Source organism: Gekko japonicus, unplaced genomic scaffold (genome assembly GCF_001447785.1).
Source record: "Gekko japonicus isolate JY-2015 unplaced genomic scaffold, Gekko_japonicus_V1.1 scaffold3243, whole genome shotgun sequence".
NCBI lineage: Eukaryota > Metazoa > Chordata > Lepidosauria > Squamata > Gekkonidae > Gekko > Gekko japonicus.
Genome location: NW_015170991.1, coordinates 1,066 through 27,802, shown reverse-complemented (window position 1 = coordinate 27,802; position 26,737 = coordinate 1,066). Strand labels below are relative to the sequence as shown.

Here is a 26,737-nt window from a genome sequence, read left to right as displayed (position 1 = left end):
GCAGGGAATGCTCTTTTACTTTTGGGGGGATTTAAGTATCCCCCCTATAGTTTTTTAAACTTTTTAGATTATTCAGCACACCTGGGGATTGCCCCAAATGTGCAGGAAAATCTCTTTGCCCCCTAGGTGCTCCCGATGTGCGGGTTTAAATATTAGTATATAGATAGAAGTATTTTAGATAAGTGAGCCACAGCTGGAAATGCCCTAATATCATTATTTAATGTCACAGCTGCTTTAGAAATTCTGATATGACCCTTCAGGTTATCTGTTTTAATCCCTTTACAGTTGGCTTATTCTCTGTGTGATTATCCTTAATGAAAAGCTGAGGTTTGAATATAGCTAAAATGGCAGCTCTGGTTGTGTGACAAAATTGATCAGGGATGATCTCCATCTGACTTGCAAAGTATTCTTATTATTTTATGTCTTTGAAGATAGTCAAGTTTTACTTTCTGGTTAAAACACTTGTTTGCAATGAAGTCCTTCTTTAGCATGCTGTACCATAGCTACCTCTGAATCCCTTGTTCCCATATTGACAGGTGTCAATGAAATGTGGTGCAGATGTTTTTGAAGGTTTTCTCACAGTTTAACCATTTAACCCTTTAGATGTGATTGTGTATGAACAAATCTGCTTGCATTAAAAAAATGCATTCCAGCTCATACTTTTGGTTTGTAAGATTTGTATGAAGATACCTGTAGAATGTTGTACCAAAATGTAAAACCAAATCCAAAGAGAGAACTGCTTGCACAAAAAGTTACACAATAGCTTGCGTAACCTTGTGTGCAAGTGGGGGTAGAGGAAATGCTGCAGAACCTACCTATTAGTATAGCACTGTGTGAGTTTTTGTGCAAGAAGTACAAACATTGCGCTAGCAGTGCTGACAGTTCTTTGGATTCAACCCAAACGTCATTAGATTTGTTCTTGGTAAGATCTTGAAAAAATATTTCAGTGAAGCATCTCATATCTTATTCTGCTTTTGAATACAGAGCTTAGTATGAGGTGACAGTTTTACCTCAAAGAACACTCTTCATGTAGAACTGTGTAGTAATGAAAATATTTATGGTGGTTTTTGCAATACCTGTTTGGCATTGTGAATAATTTCAGAGTGGCTGTTTTATCTTCAGATTTACTTAATAAAAGTTGTTGCAAACCTGCGTTAGTAATTATACCTTATCAGAGATTCTTCTCACATGATATTTCATAGGCAGAAGGTATTTTCTTGTCATTGCCAAGTCTGCAGATCTGTGAAAATATAATGTGAAAAATGAAAAACCAAACAGGTGACCTGATGCAGAGCACAAATCTCTCTAAGCTTGGAACACGTAACTCACAACCACCACAGAAGACACCACATTTTGTTAACATTGCCTGTCCATATACAAATATACATGTATCTGTGACAAAGGTAGAATGCTTCTGTTGATGTCTCCTCAGCAAAAACATTTTATTTATTATTTATCTTTAGATTTGTATCCCGCCCTACCCCAAAGGCTCGGGGCAGCTAACAAGGGCACAAAGTGCCAAGATTAAAACAATAAAAGCACATAATATAAAACAGTAAAATACAGTAACAAAATCACAGTGCTCCATTTGTCACAAGATGGGGTAGATCTTAAACCCAACGGTAACTCCATCAGCCGCTTTTTTCATGGACCCTAATTTTCTTACTATGAAAACAAGTAAACAGAGGAGAGAAGAAGGGGTTCCCCCCCCCACAGCCTCTAAACAACTGAAAATTGATGACTTTTATTCAATTCAGGTACCTACTACAAACCGATTTTTAGTGTTGGAAGGTCTAAATGACTCACCTGATATTTCTGCTGCTTCGACTAATTCAGTAGCTTTTTTTTCCTGCCCTGGAGGGTGTGGCAGCTAATGCTGAGTGAACTAGGTCAACCTGAATTGCTTAATGGGGCTGAAGAACTAGAAACAGGCAAAGAAAGTGACTGCTCACAATTAATACTTCTAGTTGCAAAAACAGTGGAGCACATTTGTAAAATACTTGAATGACTGCACTCCAGAATAGACAATTTGGACAATCTATCATCCTTTTCCTGCCAGGGGCACCTCACACCCCCAAAGGGGTCAGATAGTGATGGTGCGACGGTGCATAGATGGCAATGATGGAGTATTTGTGGCAGCGGCTCCTACTCGAAAGCCTGGTGGAAGAGCTCCATCTTGCAGGCCCTGCGGAACTGAGAAAGATCCCGCAGGGCCCAGATCTCCTCCGGGGGCTCCTTCCACCAGGTAGGAGCCGCCACCAAAAATGCCCTGGCTCTGGTCACCGCAAATTTAATATCCTTGGGGCCTGGAATTTCCAGGAGATAACGACCCCCCGACCGTAGTGCCCTTGGGGGAACATATGGAGAAAGGTGGTCCCTCAGGTAGGCTGGACCCGGGCCATAAAGGGCTTTAAAGGTAAGAACCAGCACTTTGAAGCGAATCCGGTACGCTATTGGCAGCCAGTGCAGGAATGTGGTCCCTCCTCAAGAGACCCATCAACAACCTGGCTACAGCATTCTGCACTAGCTGCATCTTCCAGATTTGCGACAAAGGCAGCCCCATGTAGAGAGCGTTACAGTAGTCTAGCCTTGAGGTAACCGTTGCATGGATCACTGTGGCCAGGTCCTCACAGCTAAGGTAGGGGACCAACTGCTGAGCCAGACGAAGATGATAAAAGGCCGCCCTGGCAGTGGCTGCCACCTGGGCCTCCATCATTAAAGAGGAGTCCAGGCGCACACCCAAACCCCCATAACCTCCAACGCTGGTACCAAGCAAGGCGTTGAGCTGTGTTGAGCTGAATGAAGAGCATGTTTATCTGTGGAATTTGAAGGCAGTATTTTCTTTCTACGGACACCTCCTGGAATGCTAGATTATAGCAGTACCTCCTTTGACATTAATTGAAATGGTGAGATAAAGAAGTTTGTTTCAGTTTGAACTGACTTTGTTATGAGACCTGCCAACTTTTATCTGTAGTTGTCCTGTTTACTCTGTCAGCCGCTTTTTTCATGGACCCTAATTTTCTTACTATGAAAACAAGTAAACAGAGGAGAGAAGAAGGGGGTTCCCCCCCACAGCCTCTAAACAACTGAAAATTGATGACTTTTATTCAATTCAGGTACCTACTACAAACCGATTTTTAGTGTTGGAAGGTCTAAATGACTCACCTGATATTTCTGCTGCTTCGACTAATTCAGTAGCTTTTTTTTCCTGCCCTGGAGGGTGTGGCAGCTAATGCTGAGTGAACTAGGTCAACCTGAATTGCTTAATGGGGCTGAAGAACTAGAAACAGGCAAAGAAAGTGACTGCTCACAATTAATACTTCTAGTTGCAAAAACAGTGGAACACATTTGTAAAATACTTGAATGACTGCACTCCAAAATAGACAATTTGGACAATCTGTTAAATAAAGACAAGAGGAAGGCAACTAATGCTCCTAGGAGGAGAGAACTTATTGAGACTAGACAATCTGAGTCCATCAATGATGTACATGTAGCCAGTGAAAACAAAGCTGCAATGGCGATGCCCAGTTTGGATGTTATTAATTGGAAGTACCAATTAGTATATAAATCAAACTTTGGAGTTTACATTAAACATTATTTCTAAACCATTTGTTAACTTTGTACCATCTTTTTTGGAAAGCTTTTTCATCTTTTCCTAAAAGTATCATATTCAATTTATCCATTTCTGCCACATCACAAATTTTTATGATCAACCCTTCTCTAGTAGGTAAGCTATCAGTTTTCCAACATTTAGCAACAAGTATTCTAGATGCAGTAAGGGTATATGATAAAATACATACATCATCACGTCTAAACCCAACTGGTATTATATTAAGCAAGTAAATTTCTGGTAACAATTGTAGCTCTATGTCCATAATCTCTTGTTATTAACTGTTTAACATCTTTCAAAAATTTATGGATCTTCTCACACCGCCACCACATATGGAAAAAAGTGCCTATATTGTTCTTACATCTCCAACAGTTTCTCTTTTGTAATATAAAAATCATAAATAAAGCTTTAAAAAAGGAAGTACCAATTAGTGTTGCAACCCACTAAGATCAGCTTGACTGTGTGTAAATATAATGGCCTTATCCCTTCCTGGTATACAAAGTCAGCAGTGAAGAAACATTCAATTACTTTGATGGGGAACCAAATAAGAGTGATTAACTTAAAAGATTTAGAAATTTTAAGCAGTGTTAATCAGGCTCAGATAGTTATATTGACTTTTGGCTACCCCGACATTCCATCAATTCTGCTTCAGAACAAGGATTTCCTGAAGTCAAAAGGAGTATTCCCCACCCGTGTGTACAGGAATATTACTTTATCGCCATTAAGCTTGGTCTCTAGGGAAGGAAGAACCAGCTATCTACATGAGTCCCAGACAAGTTGTAATGGCTCAAAAGAAGCTATCAGGAGCAACACTTACAAAGACCCAGCCATCCAAGAATATTCTCCAATTATTAAGCCTGTCTCCTCCCTTAAGGAAGTGCTCTTGAATGAGGAGGTGGATATAAACATACAGGAGGAGTATATGGACTTGCCTGAGCAGGGCCAACAATGGATCCTGGATAGAATTGAATGTCTGAAGCAAAAATTGATCAACTACAGCTCTCACGGTCAGCAGAAAACAGTTGAGGTGGATGTAGTGGTCCATGAGAGGCCGGAGTGTAACAGCTTAATCCCTACACCTTCTAAACAATCTCCAATTGAGGATTCACCTGCAATTGATGATGTCCAGCCACTGATTACTGGTCACTCCCCTAACTTGGTTTTAGGATTGGCTGCTGAGTCTAGCAACAAGAGTATGAGGAATGGCTGCATCTACTCTGATGCTAATAAGTCTCTAGATTAAGACCTCTTCCTCACCAGATATCAAGCTCCTGGAACATTGCAGGTTGGAAAAATAAGTCTAGTGCCCCTGATTTTAAAAAGTTCCTCAGTGGCATTGATCAACTACAGCTCTCACGGACAGCAGAAAACAGTTGAGGTGGATGTAGTGGTCCATGAGAGGCCGGAGTGTAACAGCTTAATCCCTACACCTTCTAAACAATCTCCAATTGAGGATTCACCTGCAATTGATGATGTCCAGCCACTGATTACTGGTCACTCCCCTAACTTGGTTTTAGGATTGGCTGCTGAGTCTAGCAACAAGAGTATGAGGAATGGCTGCATCTACTCTGATGCTAATAAGTCTCTAGAGCTTTTGACAGAGGCTGATTGACTGATTAAGACCTCTTCCTCACCAGATATCAAGCTCCTGGAACATTGCAGGTTGGAAAAATAAGTCTAGTGCCCCTGATTTTAAAAAGTTCCTCAGTGGCTATGACATAATTTTGCTCCAAGAGACCTGGGCTCAGTATGAGATTTTACTGGAGGGGTTTAATGTGCATTCTGCACCAGTGCTTAAAGCTAGTCGCTATGGACCTGGACAAGCTGGTCTAAGTGTTTTATGGTCCAGAAAATCCAATTTAGTTGTTACCCCTCTTCAGGAGACTAATATTAATGTGCAACCCTGTCTGATGGAAGGTGCAGGGTGGTCCTTTAGATTAATAAATGTCTACATCCCTCCATGTTTGAACAAATATTCATTATCTTCCCACTGGGAGAGAGTGGAACTACTACTTGAGGACCTTGAACTAAAATTCCCATCAAGAGGTATAATTATGGCTGGTGATTTTAATGCCAGACTAGGACAGGATGGTCCTGCCATTGCCAATGAGCTTGGTTTTCAGTCTGATAATTCACTGCTTGACAGTATGTTTAATCTTAGATTTTCAAAGGACTCTTATATCAACAAGGCAGGGATTCGTCTTGCTCAGCTCTGTCTTAGGTTTAATCTGTCCATCTTGAATGGTGTTCCTCGCTATGATTTTCCTGGTGAATTCACCTATGCCTCGAAGCGAGGAAGTAGTGTGATTGATTATTTTTTAATTTCACCAGCATTATAGGAACAGGTGAGAGTATTCTCAATTGGGGATCATATAGACAGTGACCATTTTCCCCTTTCCTTAGTTATAGAGTCTCCTCTTCCTGTTGCGAGTTTAGACCAGCCAAGAACTGTGTCCTCCAATCTGACCACTAGACTGCCTATAATTTCTTGGTCTAATAGGCTGGCCCAAAAAGTAGCTGGTGTTCTTAATGAAGCTGCCTTAGATAGGCTTTTATTGATTTTTAGGAATCTTAATCAACTGTCGGAAGTGTTTCGAGAATATGACAATGTTGTAATGCAACTGTTTGATGTTTTTAGGCTGCAAGTGGTGCAACAACAGCAAATTAAACTTGGTAGTAGGAGTAGTTGGTTTGATAATGAATGCCACCAAATGAAGTCTTATATTCGTGCTATCTATCATCAATATAGGGCATCCAGGTCAGATGGACTGCTGATGGAATTTCTCCAGTTAAAATTCAACTGCATCAACTCTATAAATCTAAGCAACAGGCCTTTACACAAAAATGTTGGGAACCTCTTATCCAGGCAACATTGAATAATGATACTAGGAAATTTTGGGCAGTAGTATCTGAGTCCTTGGGCTGTAAGCATATTTCCATCAGTTTGATTTCACCTTGTGACTGGTTTGATCACTTCTCAGAGGTTTTCAGGGAGACCAGAGTCTGCACTTTAAAGGACTTTGACCTTAATTTGACCAATTGCCCAGAATGGTCACCTGTCCAGCCAGAGGAGGTTGAACTATTAAGTGCATTAAACCAGGGAAGGCTCCTTTGCCTGATGTTATTCCTCCCGATTAAAGCATTCCCTGAGTGGTGGGCCCCCTTCCTTGCTGCCCTGTTTACAACTATAAATATGACAGGTGTAATACCTGAAGCTTGGACGAATGCAATAGTGGTTCCTGTATATAAAAAGGTGATTGCCATCTCCCTTGTAACTATAGGCCTATTAGCTTGCTTTCTACTGTTGGGAAATTGTATGCAAGATATCTGGCCAATAAACTCAATTTATGGATGTCTGAACAGCAAATTTTGGGTATAGAGCAAATTGGTTTTTGTAGAGGAAAATTGACCCTCAAACATTGTATAGTGTTAAGTCACTTAGTGGAGAAATATAGGAAAGGGAAGGGCCCTAAGTTGTTTGCAGCTTTCTTGGATCTTAGGGGTGCCTTTGATTCTGTACCAAGAGACTTTCTTTGGAAGAAACTTAGGGATCAAGGGATTGATATGAGACTCCTCCTTCTAATTAAAAAATTGCATACTAATACAACCTGCCAAGTTCAATGCTCGAAGGAGGGTGACTTAATCCATAAGATTCCAATTAGCTTAGGAGTTAAACAAGGATGTATCTTAGCACCTTCATTGTTTAACCTTTTTATTAATGATCTGGCTCTCTTTTTGAACACCATTGACAGGCATAGCTCCAAACTTGGTGTGTTACATGTCCCTCTCTTGCTATATACTGACAATGCTGTGTTACTTTCTCTTTCGCATATATGTCTGAAAAGGTTGCTGTATCGTTTTATGGATTATTGTGAGTTAAACTAATTGACTCTAAATTTCCAGAAGTCCAAAATTATTGTTTTTGGGAAATCATGGAAACCATCTCAGTGGATTATAAGGGGGTGTCACATAGAGCAAGTTAAAACCCTCAGATACCTAGGAGTGCTCTTCCACTGTAATTCCAGATGGGCTTCTCACAAAAAGGAAGTGATGAAACCCATGAATAATGACATGCTAGCGATTACCTGTTTTTACTATTCTAAGGGCAACCAGTATGTCCCAGCAGCCCTATGAGTTTTTAATCATAAACTATGTGCTAAATTGCTCTATGGGATCCCAATTTGGATTGGTGCTATTAATTAATAAACCAATCTGATAATTACAAGTCCTTTTTCTTTCCTCAAAAAAAGCTGTAAGTGTTGAAATAGTGGCAACTTTTTTGTATCTGGCTTCTAAAAAGCGAGATTTCTGTTAACTGTATTGAGTACGTCTTATGTCTTGTATTATGCCAATAAAGGTTTGTTGTTGTTTTTTGCAGTGTGTGAAAGTGATGTGTGAAAGAGCCGCATGTGGCTGCCAAGCTGCAGTTTGGCCACCCCTGCATTAGAATAAACAGTATAATAATTCATGTTCATGATCAAATGCTGTCATTTGGAACCAGTGTGGTGTAGTGGTGAAGAGACGCAGACTAGTATCTGGGAGACCCAGGTTTGAATCCCCATTCATGGATTCTTGCTGGGTGACCTTGGGCCAGTCAGACTCTCTCACCCTAACTTACCTCACAAGGTTTTTGTGGGGATAAAATGGAGGAGAATGATGTAAGCCACTTTAGGTCCCCAGTAGGTGAGAAAGTCAAGTTATAAATTAATTAAATAATGAATAATTTCATTTGAAATACGCAATAAGGATGCAAAGGTATTTCACGATTGTTGGAGCCGTTGTTCTGGTTTTCAGTTTTTATTTTCCATACAAGACAAACACAAAATAGACAAACAAATATACATACAACAAAAAGGGGGGCTTCCGTTTACAAAATTAATTTGTCTGTTAAATTACCTCATACATTACCAAATTACATTTTTCAATTTTTTCCACCTTGTATTTTAAAATATATTGTTTCTTATAACTAAAAAAAAAAGGAGTTATAGTTCATATTTCCTCATATTTCGGTTGTATGTCCACATAATTTATTTGTTGGTTTCTTCCATCCATGGAGCTGTTGTTCTCAGCAGCATCATATACAATGACCACATTGGGAGGGAAAGCTTTCCTTCTTTTAATTGTATGTTGGGAGCCTTTAAAATTATCATATTACACAAGGCAATAGGCACATAAGGAAGCAAGCACACGCTTCTTCCAGACGCACCAGAAATAGACTCAAAGGCTGGCTTCAGTATAAAACGGTTTCATTTACTGAAGATATTTCACAAGCATACAACAATTCAAACACACTTACAATTTCATTTACTGAAGATATTTAGAGAGAAGCGGATAGCACATTCACATTAGCAGGATAATTGTTGAGGGGTAATACTTTACCTGTCCTCTGCAGGATGAAACGATCCTTAGGAAAAATAAGGGAGACTATGGGATAATATGGTTGTGTCCTGAACCAGCAGAAACACATGGAGACTGGCAGCACTACCAAGAGTCGTGGAGTTAGGGTGGGTATAGGAGAGAGAGAGCAAGAGAGAGCGCATGGCGGGTTGCCCTCTTTTATGAGGTGGCATGGGGGTGTGGGCTAGGCTGGCTACATCCCCTGGCACACCTCCTGCTGGTCCATCCCCAAAGCATGCTGATTAGACCTGGATTCAGGGGGAAGGGTCTAAGGGAGTGGACAGTGTTGAGATCTAGTAATTCTGGGCAGGACAGTGGCACCTGGAGGGATGATGACTCATGCGGCCAGAGTCATTGTCATTGACTGTTGTCTCATGGCTGTAGTTTCAGCTAGGTGAGGCTGAGTGGGGGAAGGGAATGCTGCCTGTGCGTGCAAGGAAGAAGCTTCCTCATGGCATTTGAATCTCAGGTCTCCGGTCTGCTGCCTTGATATGGCATCTGTCTGGCTTTTGGTACTTCATGTGGCTAGGGAGCTGGTCCATCTTACAGCAGGTAAGAGGACAGGTAACCTCAGGCATTCTCGGGTCACCACATATCAGTCCCTTTTGTACACTACTTGCACAGTCCAGTTTTTTTTCACATGAACTATGTCCATAGAGTGCTATAAGCACCTTGCAGGGCAACAGAGTGGCACTGGAGTTGGGCAGGTGGGTGAATAGCCTTCTTCTCACTCACTTCCCTCCAGTGCCATCGCTTCATTCTTAGCAGTCAGCAGCTGAGGTGAATGTTCGCAATGACGGCTGAAGCAACAGCACTAGAGCTGGGTGGGCAGGCAAGGAGCCTCCTTATCACCAACTCAACTGCCTCTAGTGCCATTGCCTCACTCTTGGCAGTCAGCAGCCCAGGGAAAGTTTGGAAAGGGCAGCAGAGGTCCCCACTTTTCCTCCTCTGTTATAATCACTCTTTCTTCATACACTGATTCCTCAAAATTCAGATGATGTTCCTCTAAAAGTATACGTTTCAGTCTCCCTCTCCCTATAAAAGAGGTGGCAGAATAAATTATTTGGCTTCTATTACTACAGCAGGATTACCCTTTCAGGTGTATATTGTCATATGAGGTGTGGAGGAGAGGGGTTGACAGACCTTTGAAAGGACACTGTGCAAATCTGCTGGCTTTTGATGGTCACTGGACTATTGCTCTTGCTGGACTTTGCTTCTTATTGCCAGCAAGGGTCTACTGCCCTGCCATCCTTTGGTATGCATTCTCTTCTCTGTTCCCTCATGTCCAACAAGAATTGTGGCCCTTAAAGGGATCTTTTTGTTGTTACTGTGCTGGGGTTAGAGAATGCATATTTGTCACAGAACAGGGCTAGTGCCACTATAAAGTTTTTAATAAGTATGCATTTGCGGCCATGTGTGTAGATTATCTCATAGGAGAATACTTTATCTCCAAAATGCCAATCAGTGACTATAAACCGAATTCTTGTGCATCTTGTACCAGTCCAGGTCTGGGATACAAATGTTAGCCTGACCTGAAATTAATTTAAATGTAAATTTTGTTAAAGTTTTTCATCATCCATCAGCTTTTCCATTTGTATACTGTTCAGTGCAAATAATGCACCATGCTTGCAGGTTACATTTCTTCAGTAGATCATATAAAGACACTATAGAGATTACTTTTGAGCTCCTGGGCAGAAGGCACATTACCAAGCTAATTTGCAAGTTTTCGTGTAATTAACAATGTAATTTCCATGTCATTTCCATAAATACTGCAGTGGCAAATTAAATTTACTGGGCATATTGTAGTTCACCTTATTATTAACCTCAAATGTAGAAAATTTACATCTGCCCTGGAAAAGGAATTTTGAGATATAAATTAGAAAACCTGCAATGAATCTACTGGCTTCCTTGCCTTATTCCAAACATTTCTATACTAGACACATTTGCCCCTCCCCAGTGAAATTTTGGGTAAGACGTAAGAACATATCAGAGCCCTCTTGGATTATACTAGTGGTTCATCTAGTCTAGCATCCTTTTCACACAGCAGCTTGTCAGTTGCCCTAGCGGGCCGGCAAACAGGACATAGAGGCCAAGGCTTTCCCGTGATTGTGCCTTCTATTCAAGGGTTTGTGGCCTCTGAATAGTAAGTTTCTGTTACTCACCCTCGTTATTAGCCATGAATTGTCCTCTTCTTCATGAATCTGCTTAACCCCCTTTTAAAGCCATCTACATTCAAGGCCAGCACTACACCTACTGGCAGTTGAATAAAGAAGTATTTCCTTTTGTCCATCATGGACATATTGCCCAAAAACTTTATTGGGTGTTCCTGATGGGGAAGCTTTTAAACTACAGTAATCTCAGCCCTTTAGGCTACAATAATCTCAGCCAAACATACGTGTATATATGACATTTAAGCACAGTATTAGAATGTTCAGAGAGTTTTACTCCTTTGCATGTTAGGCCACACACCCCTAATGTAGCCAATCCTAATGAGTTTCTGCTGTTGGGTGTGGCCTATTATGCTAATGAGTTCCTGCTGGGCGTGGCCAACTCAGGAGCCAGCCGGAACTCCATTCCTGTGCGTTCCTGCCCAAAAATAGCCCTGCATATAGGTAGAGAGTGAGCAATAAATTACTTTGAATAAAACTTTGTTGGTCTTAAAGGTGCCATTGGACTTGAACTTTGTTCTGCTGCTTACAGCTACCCACCTGAATATTTAAGGTATGACATGGTACATCTTTAAGGTATGTTCTAGTACAGACAAGAGACTGAGAGAATGTTTTTACAATAGTGGAATGGCTTGTTGATGAGGTTCTTTCTCCTGGAATCCTGGGAGATTTACAGGGGTGGAACTGGCAGTTGAGTGAAGGGTGCTTACTCCTTGGCTCCACCCACTGGTTCTGTCCTGCCTATACCTTTCCAGGTACTTTTAACAGTGGTTTTGTGTGTGTGTATGTTTAAAAATGTCATTACTCATAGGTTTGCCAACTCTGGATTGGGAAATTCCTTAAGATTTAGAAGTGGAACATGGGGAGGGGACCATAGAAGTAACATGTGATAGGGACCAATCTTCAAAGCAGCCATTTTTTCCCCTGGGGAACAGATCTCTGTAGTCTGAAGTTCAGTTTTAATTCTGGGAGAACTCTAGGTCCCACATGGAGGCTGACAACCCTATGGTACTCATACATTTGTGCCAGTTTGCAACAATTTCCCCTCCCTCTCGCCAGTTTGCAACAATTCCCCCTCCCTCTGCATATCCCCACTAGGCTCTTCTTGTGGATGCAACTTTCTCTGTCTCTGGCTGAGTGGGGTGGGCTGACCTCAGGTGCTGATGTGCACTGTCACAAAAAGCCCTTCTTTTAAAATCCCCTCCTCCCACCATACAGTTATGCTGTACAATCAAAAGTAAACCGAACTAGAAGGTAGAGGTTGGGTGGTATTAGAGTGTCACTGCAGGGAACAAGTGGTTGGGTGTGGGATCTTGCAGTTTGCAGCTGTTCGTCACTCCTATCCTTATGCTATCTTGGCAAGCTGATCACTCCTATCCTTATGCTATCTTGGCAACCTGACAGCACTTGTGGAATGTGGAGATAAGCCCAGGGCTGCTAAGTGAATTCATGCTTTTACTAAAATAACAAAAACATTATTTAGCCTGCCTTCCTTTCTTCAGTGGTACAGCTTTATTGGCCATAGTGTTAAGCCTAAACATTGGTTAGCAGTACTTTACTGTTCAAGTCCCATTTGTGTCTTAATGTTTTTTGCTTAATACAATCTGGAAACAGAAAATAGAGGGATATTTAATATGCAAAGAAATTAATTTTAAGAACTCAAAAAGGAGGATGGGAGGAAACAAAGATGTGGAAGGTTATACAAGATTAACAGTGCAGTCCTAAACAGAGCTGCACTCTTAAAAATCCATTGACTGTAAACATTCTTTCGGAGTTGCCAGGTTTTATTTTCATACCCTAGTATTGGGATATTCAAATTTTCATTGATGTATTTCTGATTTGCTCTTCAAATGTGTTGATACAAGCCTGCAGTAATACAGTAGACCATTTTATACGTAGCCTCAGTCAACTGATGTATAGAGGATGAGTGCTTACTTATCTAAGTCTGCAACAGTTTTGTGTAAGAGCCAGTCAGATCAACCTTTTGTGTTCCAGTTGATCCATAATATAGCCCATTAAGGCACTTACATCTGAAAATCTCATTTCTGGTTCAAGAACAAAATTTATTTCATCGGAGACTTCTGCCCAGAAATGACAGAATCAGATAGATCCACAGTCTGTTTGTAAGTGAACCAAGACTATGCGTGAATATCTAGCCATACTGCAGTACTTTCCCTTAAAAAAATCCTAAACAGGCTCCCATGTGTTCTGCATAATAGTTTCTGCTGCATAATAGTTTCTGCTGCATTTTAGTGAGTTCCTAATGATGTAAGAATTTAACTGGGATTTTAAAGTTCACAAAGGAGACTGCAGTTCTAAGTAGGAAAAAGATGTGTAGTTATATTGGTTCATGCAAAACTGAAAAAGTTTTATTCTGGGTATAAGCTTCTGTGTGCATGCACACTTCTTCAGATACAGTAGCTAGCTGTTCATTTGTTTTCTTCAAATGCTTTCTCCTTTCCAAACAACCACTTGTTATACCAATGATTTATTCACATTGTACCTCTTGTGTGGATATAGACATATCAATAGCAGATTTGGATCTGAAACGCTTATTTGGTTGAAAGGGCCACTGCAGGATGGTGGTTTTAACCTAAGTTGTTTGTATATGAACAATGAATGGCACTCTCTTGAAACTTTAGCTTCCTGGAACAATGAATCTGTTAAGTGCATAAGGATGGAAGCAATAAAGAAATAAGCACCAAACAGAATCCAAGTGTGCTTTTTAAACACAACTAAAATGTCAACTCTTGAAAGCAGGACTGAGGAAGACCTTGAAAGCAGGACTGAGGAAGACCTTTCATTTGTAATCTTGAAGAACTGACTTGCCCTTTCAGTCATGGCAATTGATAACAATTGCTTCTCTGAGGAGCAAGGCTCATCCAGCCCCTCCCCCCAATAATTTGCTCCTGTCCATGTATTTTAGCGCGTGTGTATGAACTTCAGTCTGATACCTTTGGCCAGCATCCTTCTCCTTTTCCCCGGTTGTATATTTACTACCACACTTCCTTTTTTGAGGCTAACCAAAGTTCAGTTTTCCATTTGCCTAGCTCTTCCAATTAAATTCCTAAATACATATCATTTATGTGAAGTTATTGGGTTGGATCCAGTGACCATGAGCAAACACTGCCTGTTGCTGATCTTTCCTGCATTCCCCTCTCCCTGGCAGCCCCTTCTGACCCCAGGAACATTTACTCCTGGGGTCACTAGACTCATAGGACTAAGAGCCAAGCAGGTTGGGAGGCTGCAGTGCAGTAGGGAGGGGGAAGGGTACAAAACAGCTGGATCCAGGCCGTTATTTTGCTCACATAGTTAGTTCAAATACAGTCAATAACTTAAGATCTGATAGACTTAGAAATTCTCTATTGGTTTTCCTGAAAAGTGACATTCTGTATTTGATGAGATTACTGTATTGGATGAATTATTTCTTATTTTTTACATAAAATACAGCCTTGAAAGGATTAGATTTGTTTTCAGGTTTTTCTTGTTTAGTTATTGAAGCACGCTATATTCCCCAGGCATTGATTAGCGATGGCAGATGGCCCAGATTGGTCCAGCTGTCCTCTAAAGCTGTATGCTACTATTGCTCAAAAAGACACAAGTGCAAGATTGCTCTTTCTGGGGCTCTTAAATCAAGATAAAATGTAGTTGGAAAAACAAAAATTATGAACTGTTGAACTAAATATATGAAATATCTGGGGGAAGTTTTGGGAAGCGCGTGTCTTAACATGCGTGCTTGCTATGCATGGTTAAAAATACAAGTTCATACTGACTGAGAGCAGGATTGTAAAGGGAAAACTTGTAGTCCAGTTTCAAGAGTATGCCTGGGGATGAAGCGACTCTTGTAGAAGCAAAGGCAGGAAAAGGAGTCAAATTAATACGTTTTCTGGGGAAAGGGAGAAATACATCTCTCAGTTTTGGTGTTAAAATAGGCCACTTCAAAAATGTAGGCTGAAAATATTTTAAATAAATAAATAGTGTGGCTGAAAATAGTACAGGTCACAGGTCTGGTGTGGGCACTTTCACTGTGGTGCTAAGCACATGTGGATGACAACATCTATTAATGTGTGAAATTCTCAGCAGATCCTATTCAGCTATTGAGTGTGGCCTGATCTACAGGAATTGCAATTAACACCTTCTTTACAGGCCTACTGGCGAAAGGTGAAGATGTTTTTGTTTTGGTGTGTTGGTGTGTCTGTCTTAAGTGCTGTCATGTTGCTTCCAACCCTATGAATTAATGACCTCCAAAACCTCCTATGGTTAACAACCTTGCTGAGGCTTTGCAAACTGATTTGTTCTGGATGGCCTTTGAATTAAGCTGTTTTTCCTTTGGGACAGCTCTGTGTGCCTTAAGGCTCCAGAACCAGTTCAGTAGTAGGAACTGTTGGCCCACCACTATGTGGTAGTTGAGGTGGAAGGGGAATTTCCACTCAGCTATAAAGCTCATTGGGTGACTTTGTGCCTGTTGCACAGTCTGGGAGCAAGCCTGGGTAATTCTTCTCAGAAGAAAGTTTTATGATATTCAGTGGGGCTTACTTCTAGGAATTGCAGTCTCTACCTATCTACATTACATGGTTACTGTGAAAGTAATGAGCTACTTGGAGGAAGGATGGGATAACAGTGCATGTGAGTGTGGGTAAGAATATGAATGGTTTTCCTTCTTTATCACAATCTAAGCACTTGCTCTACTGGCATCAGGATTCTGTGTCCTTCAGCTGGTAGCTAGCCAGTCAGCAATTATCCTCCCCTTTAAAAGGTCTCGTAATACTAAACAGCAGTTTACATTAGTGAAGTGGTTCACCAGCAATGACGAATGTGGCTCCAACTGCTCAGGCCTACAGTGTGTGTCACTAGTGTTTTACATAGTCCCCCATTTCAGCTCTGCAAAGCTAAGATTTGTCAGCCTTTCCTGAAATCCAATTCAGCATTTCTGTCACCTTTGAAATAAGTGAAAAAGGCTATGAGGTAGGACTAGAAGATGCAAATTAAATAAATTAAAATGTTGGTATTAAATATGCAATGCCAATATATGGCTAACAGCTATTGATCACTATAGGCATATATTTTCTTGTATGTGTATGTACAATGTGCAGTTTGGCTCTGCTGCCATTTTGAATTATTTAGAATTCTAATGCTGGTAGATACTCTTTTGGCTTATTTTCTTTGCTACAGCTGTAGCAGTGCAGAAGAAAGTACAAGGCAACTGAGCTCTGTTACAGACCATCTCTGTATTACTTATGATCCATTAGGTTGACCGTAGCTCACCAGGTGTTTGTCAACCCTCCTGTTTTTGGAGTTCTGGTCAGAGTTACTGTCAAAATGGCTACTGGAGGGTCACATAACATACCTGAGATTAAAATATACCTATCATTCGGAATCTAAAATGTTATGCAGTTCATCTTTTGATATGATATGAGAACTGAGCTACATGGTTGTAGTTGAGCTAAATTAGGGTTGCCAACACTGTGAACCTTGTTGTCAAGAGAAATTGTTGAAATTGGGTTCCAACTATGTAGCCAGCAAACTTAAGAAGTTGATGGAAACGTCTCCTTTAAGTATCTAGAATGGGCGTTTTTGCAAAGGCTGTTTTTGAAAATGTTTTGCAAACATGGATTCTTCCTATCAAGTTGAATGGACTATATGGACCAATACTTATCTTTGAAGGAGGAAACATAGTAATCTATGTTTATAGTTATATTTATAGTTATAGTATGCACTTATTTTGATGTTGTGACATCACCAACTTTAGAATAGTGATATAAGAGATTGCAATTGTTAAATAGAGTTTATATATTTTGGCAATCTTTGCCAAATCTTTGATGCTGTTTTTCCTAGTGGAATTTGTATGTTTGGTAACCCCCTGATGGGGGCAGGGTTTTCCCCAATTTTGGCAGCCCCATTCGCCACTGGCTGGCGGGGCAGCACCACTCCCGAAAAGCCCCACTGCACCTGACGTGTCTGGTACGATCGCGCCAGGATGCTCTAACATTTGGCTAAAAACTCTATGGTCACCATAGAGTTTTTAAGCCAAATGCTAGAGCATCCCCTTTATAGCGTGCCCAATGCAATGATGTCACTTCTGGGTGATGTCATTGTTGTGTGTGCACTTTGCATGCACACCAGAAGACCCCAGGACCAAGCCAGGAGCCCCCTGCCAGTGACAGGTAAGACCTGGCAACCCTAAGCTAAATTCTGACACATTTGGATCACTACCAAGTAAATTTGTATTTTTTCCTGCTTTTGACAATGACTGTAGTAAATCACCTTATGATTTTCAGTTTTCATTTTAGAAGTCTGCTGTAAGTCTGGTTCTCAGCTATACAGTTTGTATAGCTTTTATTGAATGTTGAGACATTTTAACCAGAAGTAGTCAAATAACTCATAGGAAGTTGGATAGTTTTCTTCCTGCAGCACTCGTTTCTAGGGAGTGGGCCTGATCTTATGGATAGAAAGTACATCATAGGTAGTATGTAATGTGTTTTGGTGAATTGCCAAAGCTTTTCCCATCTAGTTTGTAACTGAGAATATATGTGATTATGTTACCAGACACAGCCAATCATAGTAGTCTATACCATTGGTCTGATTATATGTAACCTTTTGTTCCTTCTGTGCCTTCAGTAGTAGGGAGGTGCAGATGTTCCAAGGCACAGACAACTATCCCCCTCCACATCCACGTGTGTAGCACAAGTTGCTGTTGTGTCCAAGTGCATACCTCTAGGCTTTTCTGCAGGATGGCGACCCAGTATATGTGCTTTTGATCTTTCACAAGCCTCAGTACTAACCACAGGTTGAAAGGGTCCTGATGTTTATTCTGCCATTTGGTTGTCTCTCTTGTTTTACTATACTCTTGTTTTCTTATTGGTATGGAAAAAATACATTGTCATATAATGAACTATAAAATTATCCTTGTATATTTAACGCAGCACCACTATTATTTATTTCATCAGAAGTGAATTTATACTGATCTTCTGTATATAAAACCAGTGGACAGAATATCAAGAGAAATGTACGTGTTCTTGATCTTTAGGATTATGACTCCTTTTTTGAAGCCAAGGAAAGCAACACTGTCTTCACATTTCTTGGGATGAAGCCTAATTTGGCATCGAAGGTAAATATGTTGTTATATGCAGTATAATGATTAGTTTTAAATCTTTGGTGTCTGTTCTCTTTACTAAGAGTATGCTTGCTGTCAATCAACAGGTGAACATAAACATCTTAATCTGCATTGAGATCTGACTGCAATAACAGCACTAGTTTTCTTTTCATAATTCATAAACATCTAGGATCAAGATACACGCAGATACATCAGAGTTGCTCAGCAGATTTTAATGGAGTTGAACATCAACAAATTTGGCCCTTCATCATCGGAACATTTGTTCCTCTCTTCAAAATTTTTGCAATCTTCTCCAGTCAACTGGGAACACAGCCAGACCAGTTTGTAACATACGTTTTGAAAACCATTAGTAGCTGATTGATTTGACTAGCATTCTTTTGAAAACAGTGGTGTTGATCTTCTATGGGGTTTTTTAGGTGCCCAAAATTGATTGGGGCTGCATTAACTTGTTTGTCTTATATTTAGCCCTCCCATCCCTGAAGATTAAAAATAGTTGAATTGAAATATTTAATCAGGGAAACAAGTCGATAAACTACATTAATATTTAAAATTTATATTCAAACAAATGCAAAGGTTTGACATTTCTAATTACAAATCTGTACTTGTAAATTGATTTTATTTACAGTTCAAACCTAAGAACCCTTTTCTCGGCCTGAGTCCCACTGAATAGAACTGAGCAGGCCTTCTTAGGATGGCATTGTTGAAATAGTTGGACTCTCAGAGAGCTGTGGAAATTGTTTTATTTCAGTCCAACCCTCCCCAAATCAAGTGCAAGCGCCAGAACTTCCTCGAGAGCTGAAGGGGCAGGTGATTCCACCCTACCATCTGCCAAAGCTCAACAAATAAAAACACACATGCTCCACTCCACCAGTTTCTTACATGTGCAAGACCTCTGATGCAAATATGACACAAAGTGCACTGCTCCCAACTGTCTCATTCTCTTAACTGAAGGGAACAGACTGGTACAGCTGGATCTCTGCTTGCATTGTGACAAGCAGTATATGGAACTACATTTTGCTTTAGACCAGGGCATGTGTGAGTGAGACAGAAGTGGACAGAGAATGTGCCTTAGCTTTGACAGTTATATGGCCATCTTAAGCAGAGACATGAGTGGACTTAGGAGGATATAACATTGCTTAGGCTGGCATTGTTAACTGCATCCCTCCCATCAAAGATTTCTGTATTTTCCCCCACTTATTTGTTAGCTTTGATAAATAACCTATTTTATTTCATACAGAGCACTTATAATTAGAAATGGCAGTCCCTTTTATTTAGAAATCATGTACTAACATCAATTCATGAACTCAAAGAACTGAGCCATAGACAAGCTCATCAGATGTGCTGTATAAGTGAAATAAAGAGCTACACAATTATTCTTTACTTTCTTTCTTAAATAGGAGTCAGAGCCGTAGAAAAAACTGAGGATTCAGCGAGCACATTGTTTGGGTGAATGAAGTCCTTGATGTTCAGCATACAACAGCTTCCCCTAGTGGATCACTGTGATACAAGCCAATATACACCATCCATATTTTGCTTGACACTAAAGAGGTGAATTAAGACAGTGGACACACAGTGGGGTAAATGGTGGTGGTGGTGGGTTCTTCCTTTTTTGTAACATACCTGAAGTTGATTCTGGCAACTGTGTTCTAACTTAAACACTGAAGATGGTAAACATTTGGTCAGTCTTGATGAACGTTGTGTGTATTGTCAGAAATTCAGATATATATTACATCTAGTGCTGTGAACTCCAGTGGATATGCCCTACAGTTCTTTTGGGTTCTTCCTTCTTTGTAACATTCCTGAAGTTGATTCTGGCAACTGTGTTCTAACTTAAACACTGAAGATGGTAAACATTTGGTCAGTCTTGATGAACGTTGTGTGTATTGTCAGAAATTCAGATATATATTACATCTAGTGCTGTGAACTCCAGTGGATATGCCCTACAGTTCTTTAACATAGTTAAATAAATGTTAAGCTGTGAACACTTCAGTCCAGAAAACCAAGCTTGTGTTGAAATGTGTTTGCCGCTGGAGATGAGGCCTGGACTCCCACTTAAAAGAAAATCCAAATCTTGTAGTACTGTCTGGTTAGTATATAGCAGTAAGTTAAAAAGCCGAAACCTTCCCTCATACAAATTTAACTTCAGATCTGGTGCCTTGACTACAAGTTACAGAGATCTTTTCATGGGGCCTAAGCCAGAGTTTGTTGGCAAGTAGATTCTAAAATTAGAAGTACAACAAAACCTTCCTTAGCTCTAGATGGGACGTCCAGGTATTTTGTCAAGTCAAGCTACATTGCATACATTTGTCAAAATTTATATTTTTAAGCTATAGATAGTATTTCACTCTCCAAGGAATCACATTACCTATGTTATTGTATTGTTGTTTATGAGAGTAATTGTACAACAAGGGTTAAAAATCTGTAGCATGCTGTGTTATCTGTTGACATCCTGTAACCCAGAACTTTAAGCAGATGAATAGTTCTGTGGCCTTAATGACGAAACGTATGGGGAAAGGGAATGTTCTTAAAGACAGAAGCATTTTTTCTGCCTTCCCAATGTGTCATTTAAATGGCTGTACTAGATTAGGCTTGCAATTTAGCATACTCCCAATGGGGAGCCATATGCAGCTATTCTTGCCTGCAGGGATTGCACACTGTAGTCCAGCAATATGTCTTGAGACGAAGCTAAATGGGAAAAGATGTAAAACTAAACAAGTACTAAATTTTAAAGTTGTTGCATTGATAGGATATTTTATCTGGTTTAGTCTCATTTGTCATTTGGAATTCCAGTACCTTGTCAAAATAATACCTATTGATCACCATAGTTTCTGCTCAAGAACTGCAGTCTCCTTGTCAAAGCAGTTATACAAACTCTGTGTTAGTTTGGCCTAAATTTATGGTAGCTCCTATTTGGGCACCTTTTGCCCTTGACATTTTTAAAATGAATTTTCTGTGTGCTAAAAGACGACTCAAATCCAACTCGAATCCAACAAGCCCTTGCCACATCCTAGCATGCACTGAAACATGGGAAGAACAAAAATGTTGGAGGTACAAATACATGGACTTCCAGCCTGCTGTTAATACTGCCTGATTTGTGGCATTGGCAATAGGAAGATCTATTTGACAACATCAGTAGGCTTTCACTTTGAGGATTAGCTTCCTTTGAATTCTTTGCATCACACAGAATTGGTCTCTAGCAAGAACTGACACAACACTAGCTTTTCAAGTGCAACATTTTAAGTATAGACGCTGGTGTGTCATCACAGTCAGTAGGTGAGTGAGAAGTTTCTAGTGGAGAACACTAAACTGAATCATCCAAATTATGCTTCTTGCAGCTAGCTTTAAACAGGACCATCCAAATTAAGTTTACACTGTGTGCTAGTGTCTCAAAGTAAGATGCAAGAGAAAGTCCAGAGAAAATTGTGACTAACCATAGTCCCATTAATTTGGACTGGCACCAAAGACTTTAAACAGGGATTTGTTGTGGATACAGATTCTTCAGTGCAGACACAGGGTTCCCTTGTCTGCTGAGGTTTTCTTCTTAATTTTGCTCAAGCTGTACTTTCTTTGTGCACAACAGAGCATGTATTAGTCCATGGCTCAGGATGATAAGAGTGGCTCAAATTATGATAATAAAAATAGAGAATTTAAAAAGACAAAAGCCACTCTGGATCAGCCATTAAAGTATAGATTGAGAAAATCACCTAAGGCTCTAAACACAGATACAACTGAAGAGAGTCTATGGGTCTTATTTAGTTTCTCAGAGCTCAGGAAAGATTCAGAAGCAATCTGTGGTTTTGGGAATGGTGTGTGTGTGTATGTGTGTGGGGGGTCTTTTCCAAGGGGGAAAAAGTTTATCAATTCAGTGTGCTATCTGTTCCACTGCATGCATGCAAGTCCTTAAGAGTATGCTGAAAGTACACATCTCTAGATTGCAGCCAATTTTTATTTGTAAGTAACATTTGATAGCAAAAGTGGCTTCTTTTGGTATGCCTTCATGACTGGGGTGGGAACATATTTGTAAATGACAAGCATTGGACCAAAAATTATCCACTTTTCATGCATACATCAGCTCTCTAAATTTAAGGGTGAATGTTACTTGAACAGTTTCACTTTCATTTTTATATTAAAATTTTTCAAGTGCTTGCTATCTTTGCATTTTATTTTCATTATATTACAAACTGTCTTGGGTCATAACTGAGTCATGAAATGTCATAATTAAAATGTGCCCTTTGTTCTTTTCAATAGTAATTGAGTTTCCTTTGTTGTCTAGACAGTTTCTTGGTTTCACAACACTGTAATAATTTACTCATGTCAGAAAATCAAATAGGCACATAAAGTCAGACAATCATAAGCATATGTGTACAGTCTTGCATAACTCCACCCCCCCACACATATTTTATTTATAATGTTAACAAGTGTTTGCTGCTATCTCCTATTAAATACTTTTAAATGCTAGCCAAGATAGGGATGAGGAGTTGAGACCAAGACTGAGAAATAAGGAGGGGGGAGGATAGAAAGGAGGTGACAGGAATGAAGGCCTATCAAGAAAGAAAGAGCAAAATGGAGAAAAGTGTGGGATAGAGGAAGACAGGTTAAGAAAAGAGGAATTATTATTTTATTTTCTTCTACACACTAATAGTAAAGATCTGGCTGAGCAGACAGAACTATGCAATTAGGTGGAAGAAAAGGCAGAGGGAAACAGACTGCTAGAAACAACAACTTTGTTTACGAAGCTGCAGCCTGACAATGACAGTAGCAGAAAGAGCTGTGCTGTCTGGTCTTGTCTTGCTCTGTTGCTGGCTTGGTTGATATGCTGTTACCCAAATTGGCTGCCTCTTTATTGGTGGGGAAAATTAGCTTAAAGAAGACAAGTGAAAGGGAGTAATTTAGGATCTTCATCAATGTATACCAGGATTATTCCCTTAGAGAACTCTCAGAATAAATCAGTCAAATGCTCAACTGGAAGTAGTATTATTGAAAAATAATAACAGGCAAGAACATACAAAAACATGCTTAAAACCAGGGCTCTTTTTGTAGAATTAGCATAATAGGCCACACCCCCAACAGCACACTTCATTAGCTTATTAGGCCACACCCCATGTCTTCCCTTGACTTGCCCAGGTGCCCCATGGCTGTGTGATGCCTGGCAAGCCGGCCCTTAAATGCCTCCCCGATCCTTCCAGGGGGCCCCTGGCTCCCCTGCTTCAGAGTCACTGGGGGGGTTGCTCTCCAGCCCTTCCCTCTGTAGCCAGGCACACAGAGGTTTTAGCTGTAGTGGGCGTGGCCAACTCTAAAGCCAGCCGGAACTCCGTTCCTGTGCGTTCCTGCCCAAAAATAGCCCTGCTTAACACACAGAAACTAGCTAAGAGAAAATAAAGGGAAGAGCGAGGAGATCGAGTTTAGGTGATATTTAGAAGCTTGGGGTCTGCGGAGACTGCAAAAAGGCCAGTGTTTCATGGAAAGAGCCCACATGTAAGTGAGGTGTGATGTAGATGCCAAGAACACACACACACAAATGAAGCGGAGTGGTTCTATTTATAGGGAAAATGTTTCCTGGGGCTATGCTTATGTGACCACCCTATGATTGCTCCAAAACAATAGCTTGATTGCCCTTTCCAGGGACAATCAAAGATTGCTGGGGTTTGGCATGTTGTTGTGAGCATTTCTTGATGGCTTTCAAGTACAGAATGGGAGAAACTATCAGGTTGTTAAAGGTAAAGGTTCCCTTACTCGAAAGCCAGTCGAGTCCGACTCTAGGGTTGCGGTGCTCATCTCCGTTTCAAAGCCGAAGAGCCAGCGCTGTCCGAAGACGTTTCCGTGGTCATGTGGCTGGCATGACTAAACACCAAGGTGCACGGAACGCTGTTACCTTCCCACCGAAGTGGTACCTATTTATCTACTTGCAATTTCTTGCTTTCGAACTGCTAGGTTGGCAGGAGCTGGAACTAGAGATGGGAACTCACTCCATCATGCGGCACCTGGGTCTCGAACTGCTGAACTACCGACCTTCCACAGCCTGCAGTTCAGCATCTTAACCACTTGAGCCACCACAGCTCCATATCAGGTTGTTAAGTATTGCATAATTTAGGATAAATAGGCAAGGGGAAGCATAATCCAGGTATGGATGAGGTTAATCCCAGGTGAGGTGATGTTTCCTTGGGAGACTCATTGTTTTAAAGTATGCATTTCTTTTGGAGTGGGGAGGAGGATTGTCCGCTGGTCAGCTTCTGTAATACACCTGCCAAAATACTTTCCCAGGCTCTTACTTGGCCAGCATCCATTTTGTTTGTACCAGATCCATTTTGATTTCATTCTTAGGCCCAGCAGTGCCCTGCACATATGATTTTGGGGTGATATTAAGGAAAGGTAATTTATTTCTCTCTAAGTGTAAATTACCCCGAACCAAGAGAAGGGTCTGACTGTTAACAATGTGTTTGCCTCTTTATAGTAAACTTTGCAGAAAGGCTCCGTAAGCAGAAAGCAGAGAAATTGCTGTTTATTGTACTCTGCCTTCCCTGTGCCCCTAGTGGCTACAGTGGGGAACTGCATATACATTCCCTGACTGCAGCATGAGGCTGGCTTCAGGGGGGGCCCCCAGCTGACTTGGGCCCCAGGAATTTTGTCCTCCAGTGACCCTGCAAGTGGTTGCTTTTCCCTGAAAGGCAGTGAATAGTGAAATTGCATAAGATGGCAGGAGTTGTAGGATTCAGGCCCGTTCTACAGAGGTATAGCTTTTTTACTTGTCAGGGATTTCATAAATGGAGCTAAACTCTTAAAACCACACTGCAGTTAACACTCATGTGTTTCAAGCAATTTGGGGCACAAGTACATGTCATGCAGTTCTTTTAAGGGAAGCAGCTGCAGGGACAGAGGGGTTATGCTTTCTCTTCATGCAGTTTTCCCTCTGCAAATTGCCACTAGGGGCAAATATGAGTACCTGTACATTTTTGCCATTGTAGTAAAAGGCAGAAATTTTTGGCAGGAGATCCTCTTCCCATTCCTTTAATTACAGTCCCTAGGGCTATATTTTGTGTTTTTTTCAAAAAATAATTGCAGAAATATGTGTAATACATAGTTCATCCCAACATGGTTTAGTTAAAGTGTCACACTAGGCTCTGAGAGACCTAGGCTTGAGTCACCGCTCTGCCATAGAAACTTCTTGGGAAACCTTAGGCCAGTCACGTACTCTCTCAGCCTAATACCGCCTAGTTTTGCTAGAGGCGGGGAGAACTGTGTTGTAAGCTGATTTGGATTTCAGCTGGTAATAAAAGCAGGATGTTAATAACAAATAATATTAATGTACTGGAATATGACCTACAGCTTTGTAAAAAATGCCATTACTGCGGATGAACAAAACTAGCAAATACTTCTTTCATCAAGATCATAAGATATAATATGTGAGGTGAGCCTGGGTGGTTAAGAGCTTATTGAAACATTTTAAAAAAGGGAAGACATATTTACTTAGAAATTACTATATTTAAGACTGTTTGCATAAGTAATTGGCTTTTGTTTGATGTGCAGGTTGTGGGAAGATTTGACTCTTGTTTCAATAGAGAAACAAAGTGGGGTACTGAGACTCCATGCTGGCAACACAACTGGTTGTGCCAGCACTACACTTACTTCTGCAAACCCTGCCTGACACATTGCCTCATCGTCACTTCAGAGTATGATCTCAGAGATCCATGTCCAAATTGCCATGGAAGTTAACTAGGTGATGTTGGGCCAGTCACATACTTTCAGTCTCACCTAACTTACAGGGTTGTTGTGAGGCTAAAAAGGAGGAGAGGAAAATAATGTGAGTTTCTTTGGTGCCCACTGTGGAGAAAGCTGGGGTATAAATGAAGTTAATGAAAAATGAATAGCTGAAGGTTGGAGCCAGATAAAAGGTAGATTGGTGAATGGCTGAGAAGGAGAGAATGAGGCAGGGAAAGCAGAGAGGATATGGGGTTTGCCATGAGGAGGGAAAGGGGAAATAATGTGAGGAGGGGGATACAGGGGAAAGTGATGTACCCCCCCCCCCCAAACGTCCCTAATGGCAGGCACCTGGGCCATAGTTTTCCTAGTTAAAGGCTGCAGGGGGAAGAGGGAAGCTGAAGTCAGAGGGGCAGATAAAGGTAGGTTGGCTGTTGGATAGGAAGGAGAGAAGGAAGCAGGAAAAGGGGAGAGGCTCTGGGAGCCTGCATGGAAGAGAAAGAGGACATAGTGGGGGAGGGGGAAATGAGATGCCCCAACTTGCAAGTTTTTGCAAGTTCCCACTTGTAAACTCTCTAATCTTCTAAACTCAGGTCATAGCCATTCTGTGGTGTTCGTATTCTTGTCAGTAGTTCTTTGTTTTTGATGCTGTTGCTCATTTCTCTGACTAAACCTGCCTTCCATCTGCCCTTGACTCATTTCGTCTGGCTTCAGACCTGTCTGAAAATCAAATCTGTTAGTTGCTATGGTTGA

The 26,737-nt window shown here is 40.8% G+C and overlaps 1 protein-coding gene across 1 annotated transcript in view; it reads left to right on the top strand.

Annotated features, from left to right (window-relative positions):
- SH3BGRL2 (SH3 domain binding glutamate-rich protein like 2) overlaps positions 1–20,055 on the top strand; it is a 52,170-nt gene extending 32,115 nt beyond the window's left edge. Inside the window, exons 3-4 of the mRNA XM_015418987.1 lie at positions 18,203–18,283; positions 19,687–20,055. Coding sequence (XP_015274473.1) covers positions 18,203–18,283; positions 19,687–19,701 — 96 coding nt within the window. The 3' untranslated portion in view covers positions 19,702–20,055. The remainder of the gene's footprint in view (positions 1–18,202; positions 18,284–19,686) is intronic.
- Positions 20,056–26,737: the final 6,682 nt, after the last annotated feature.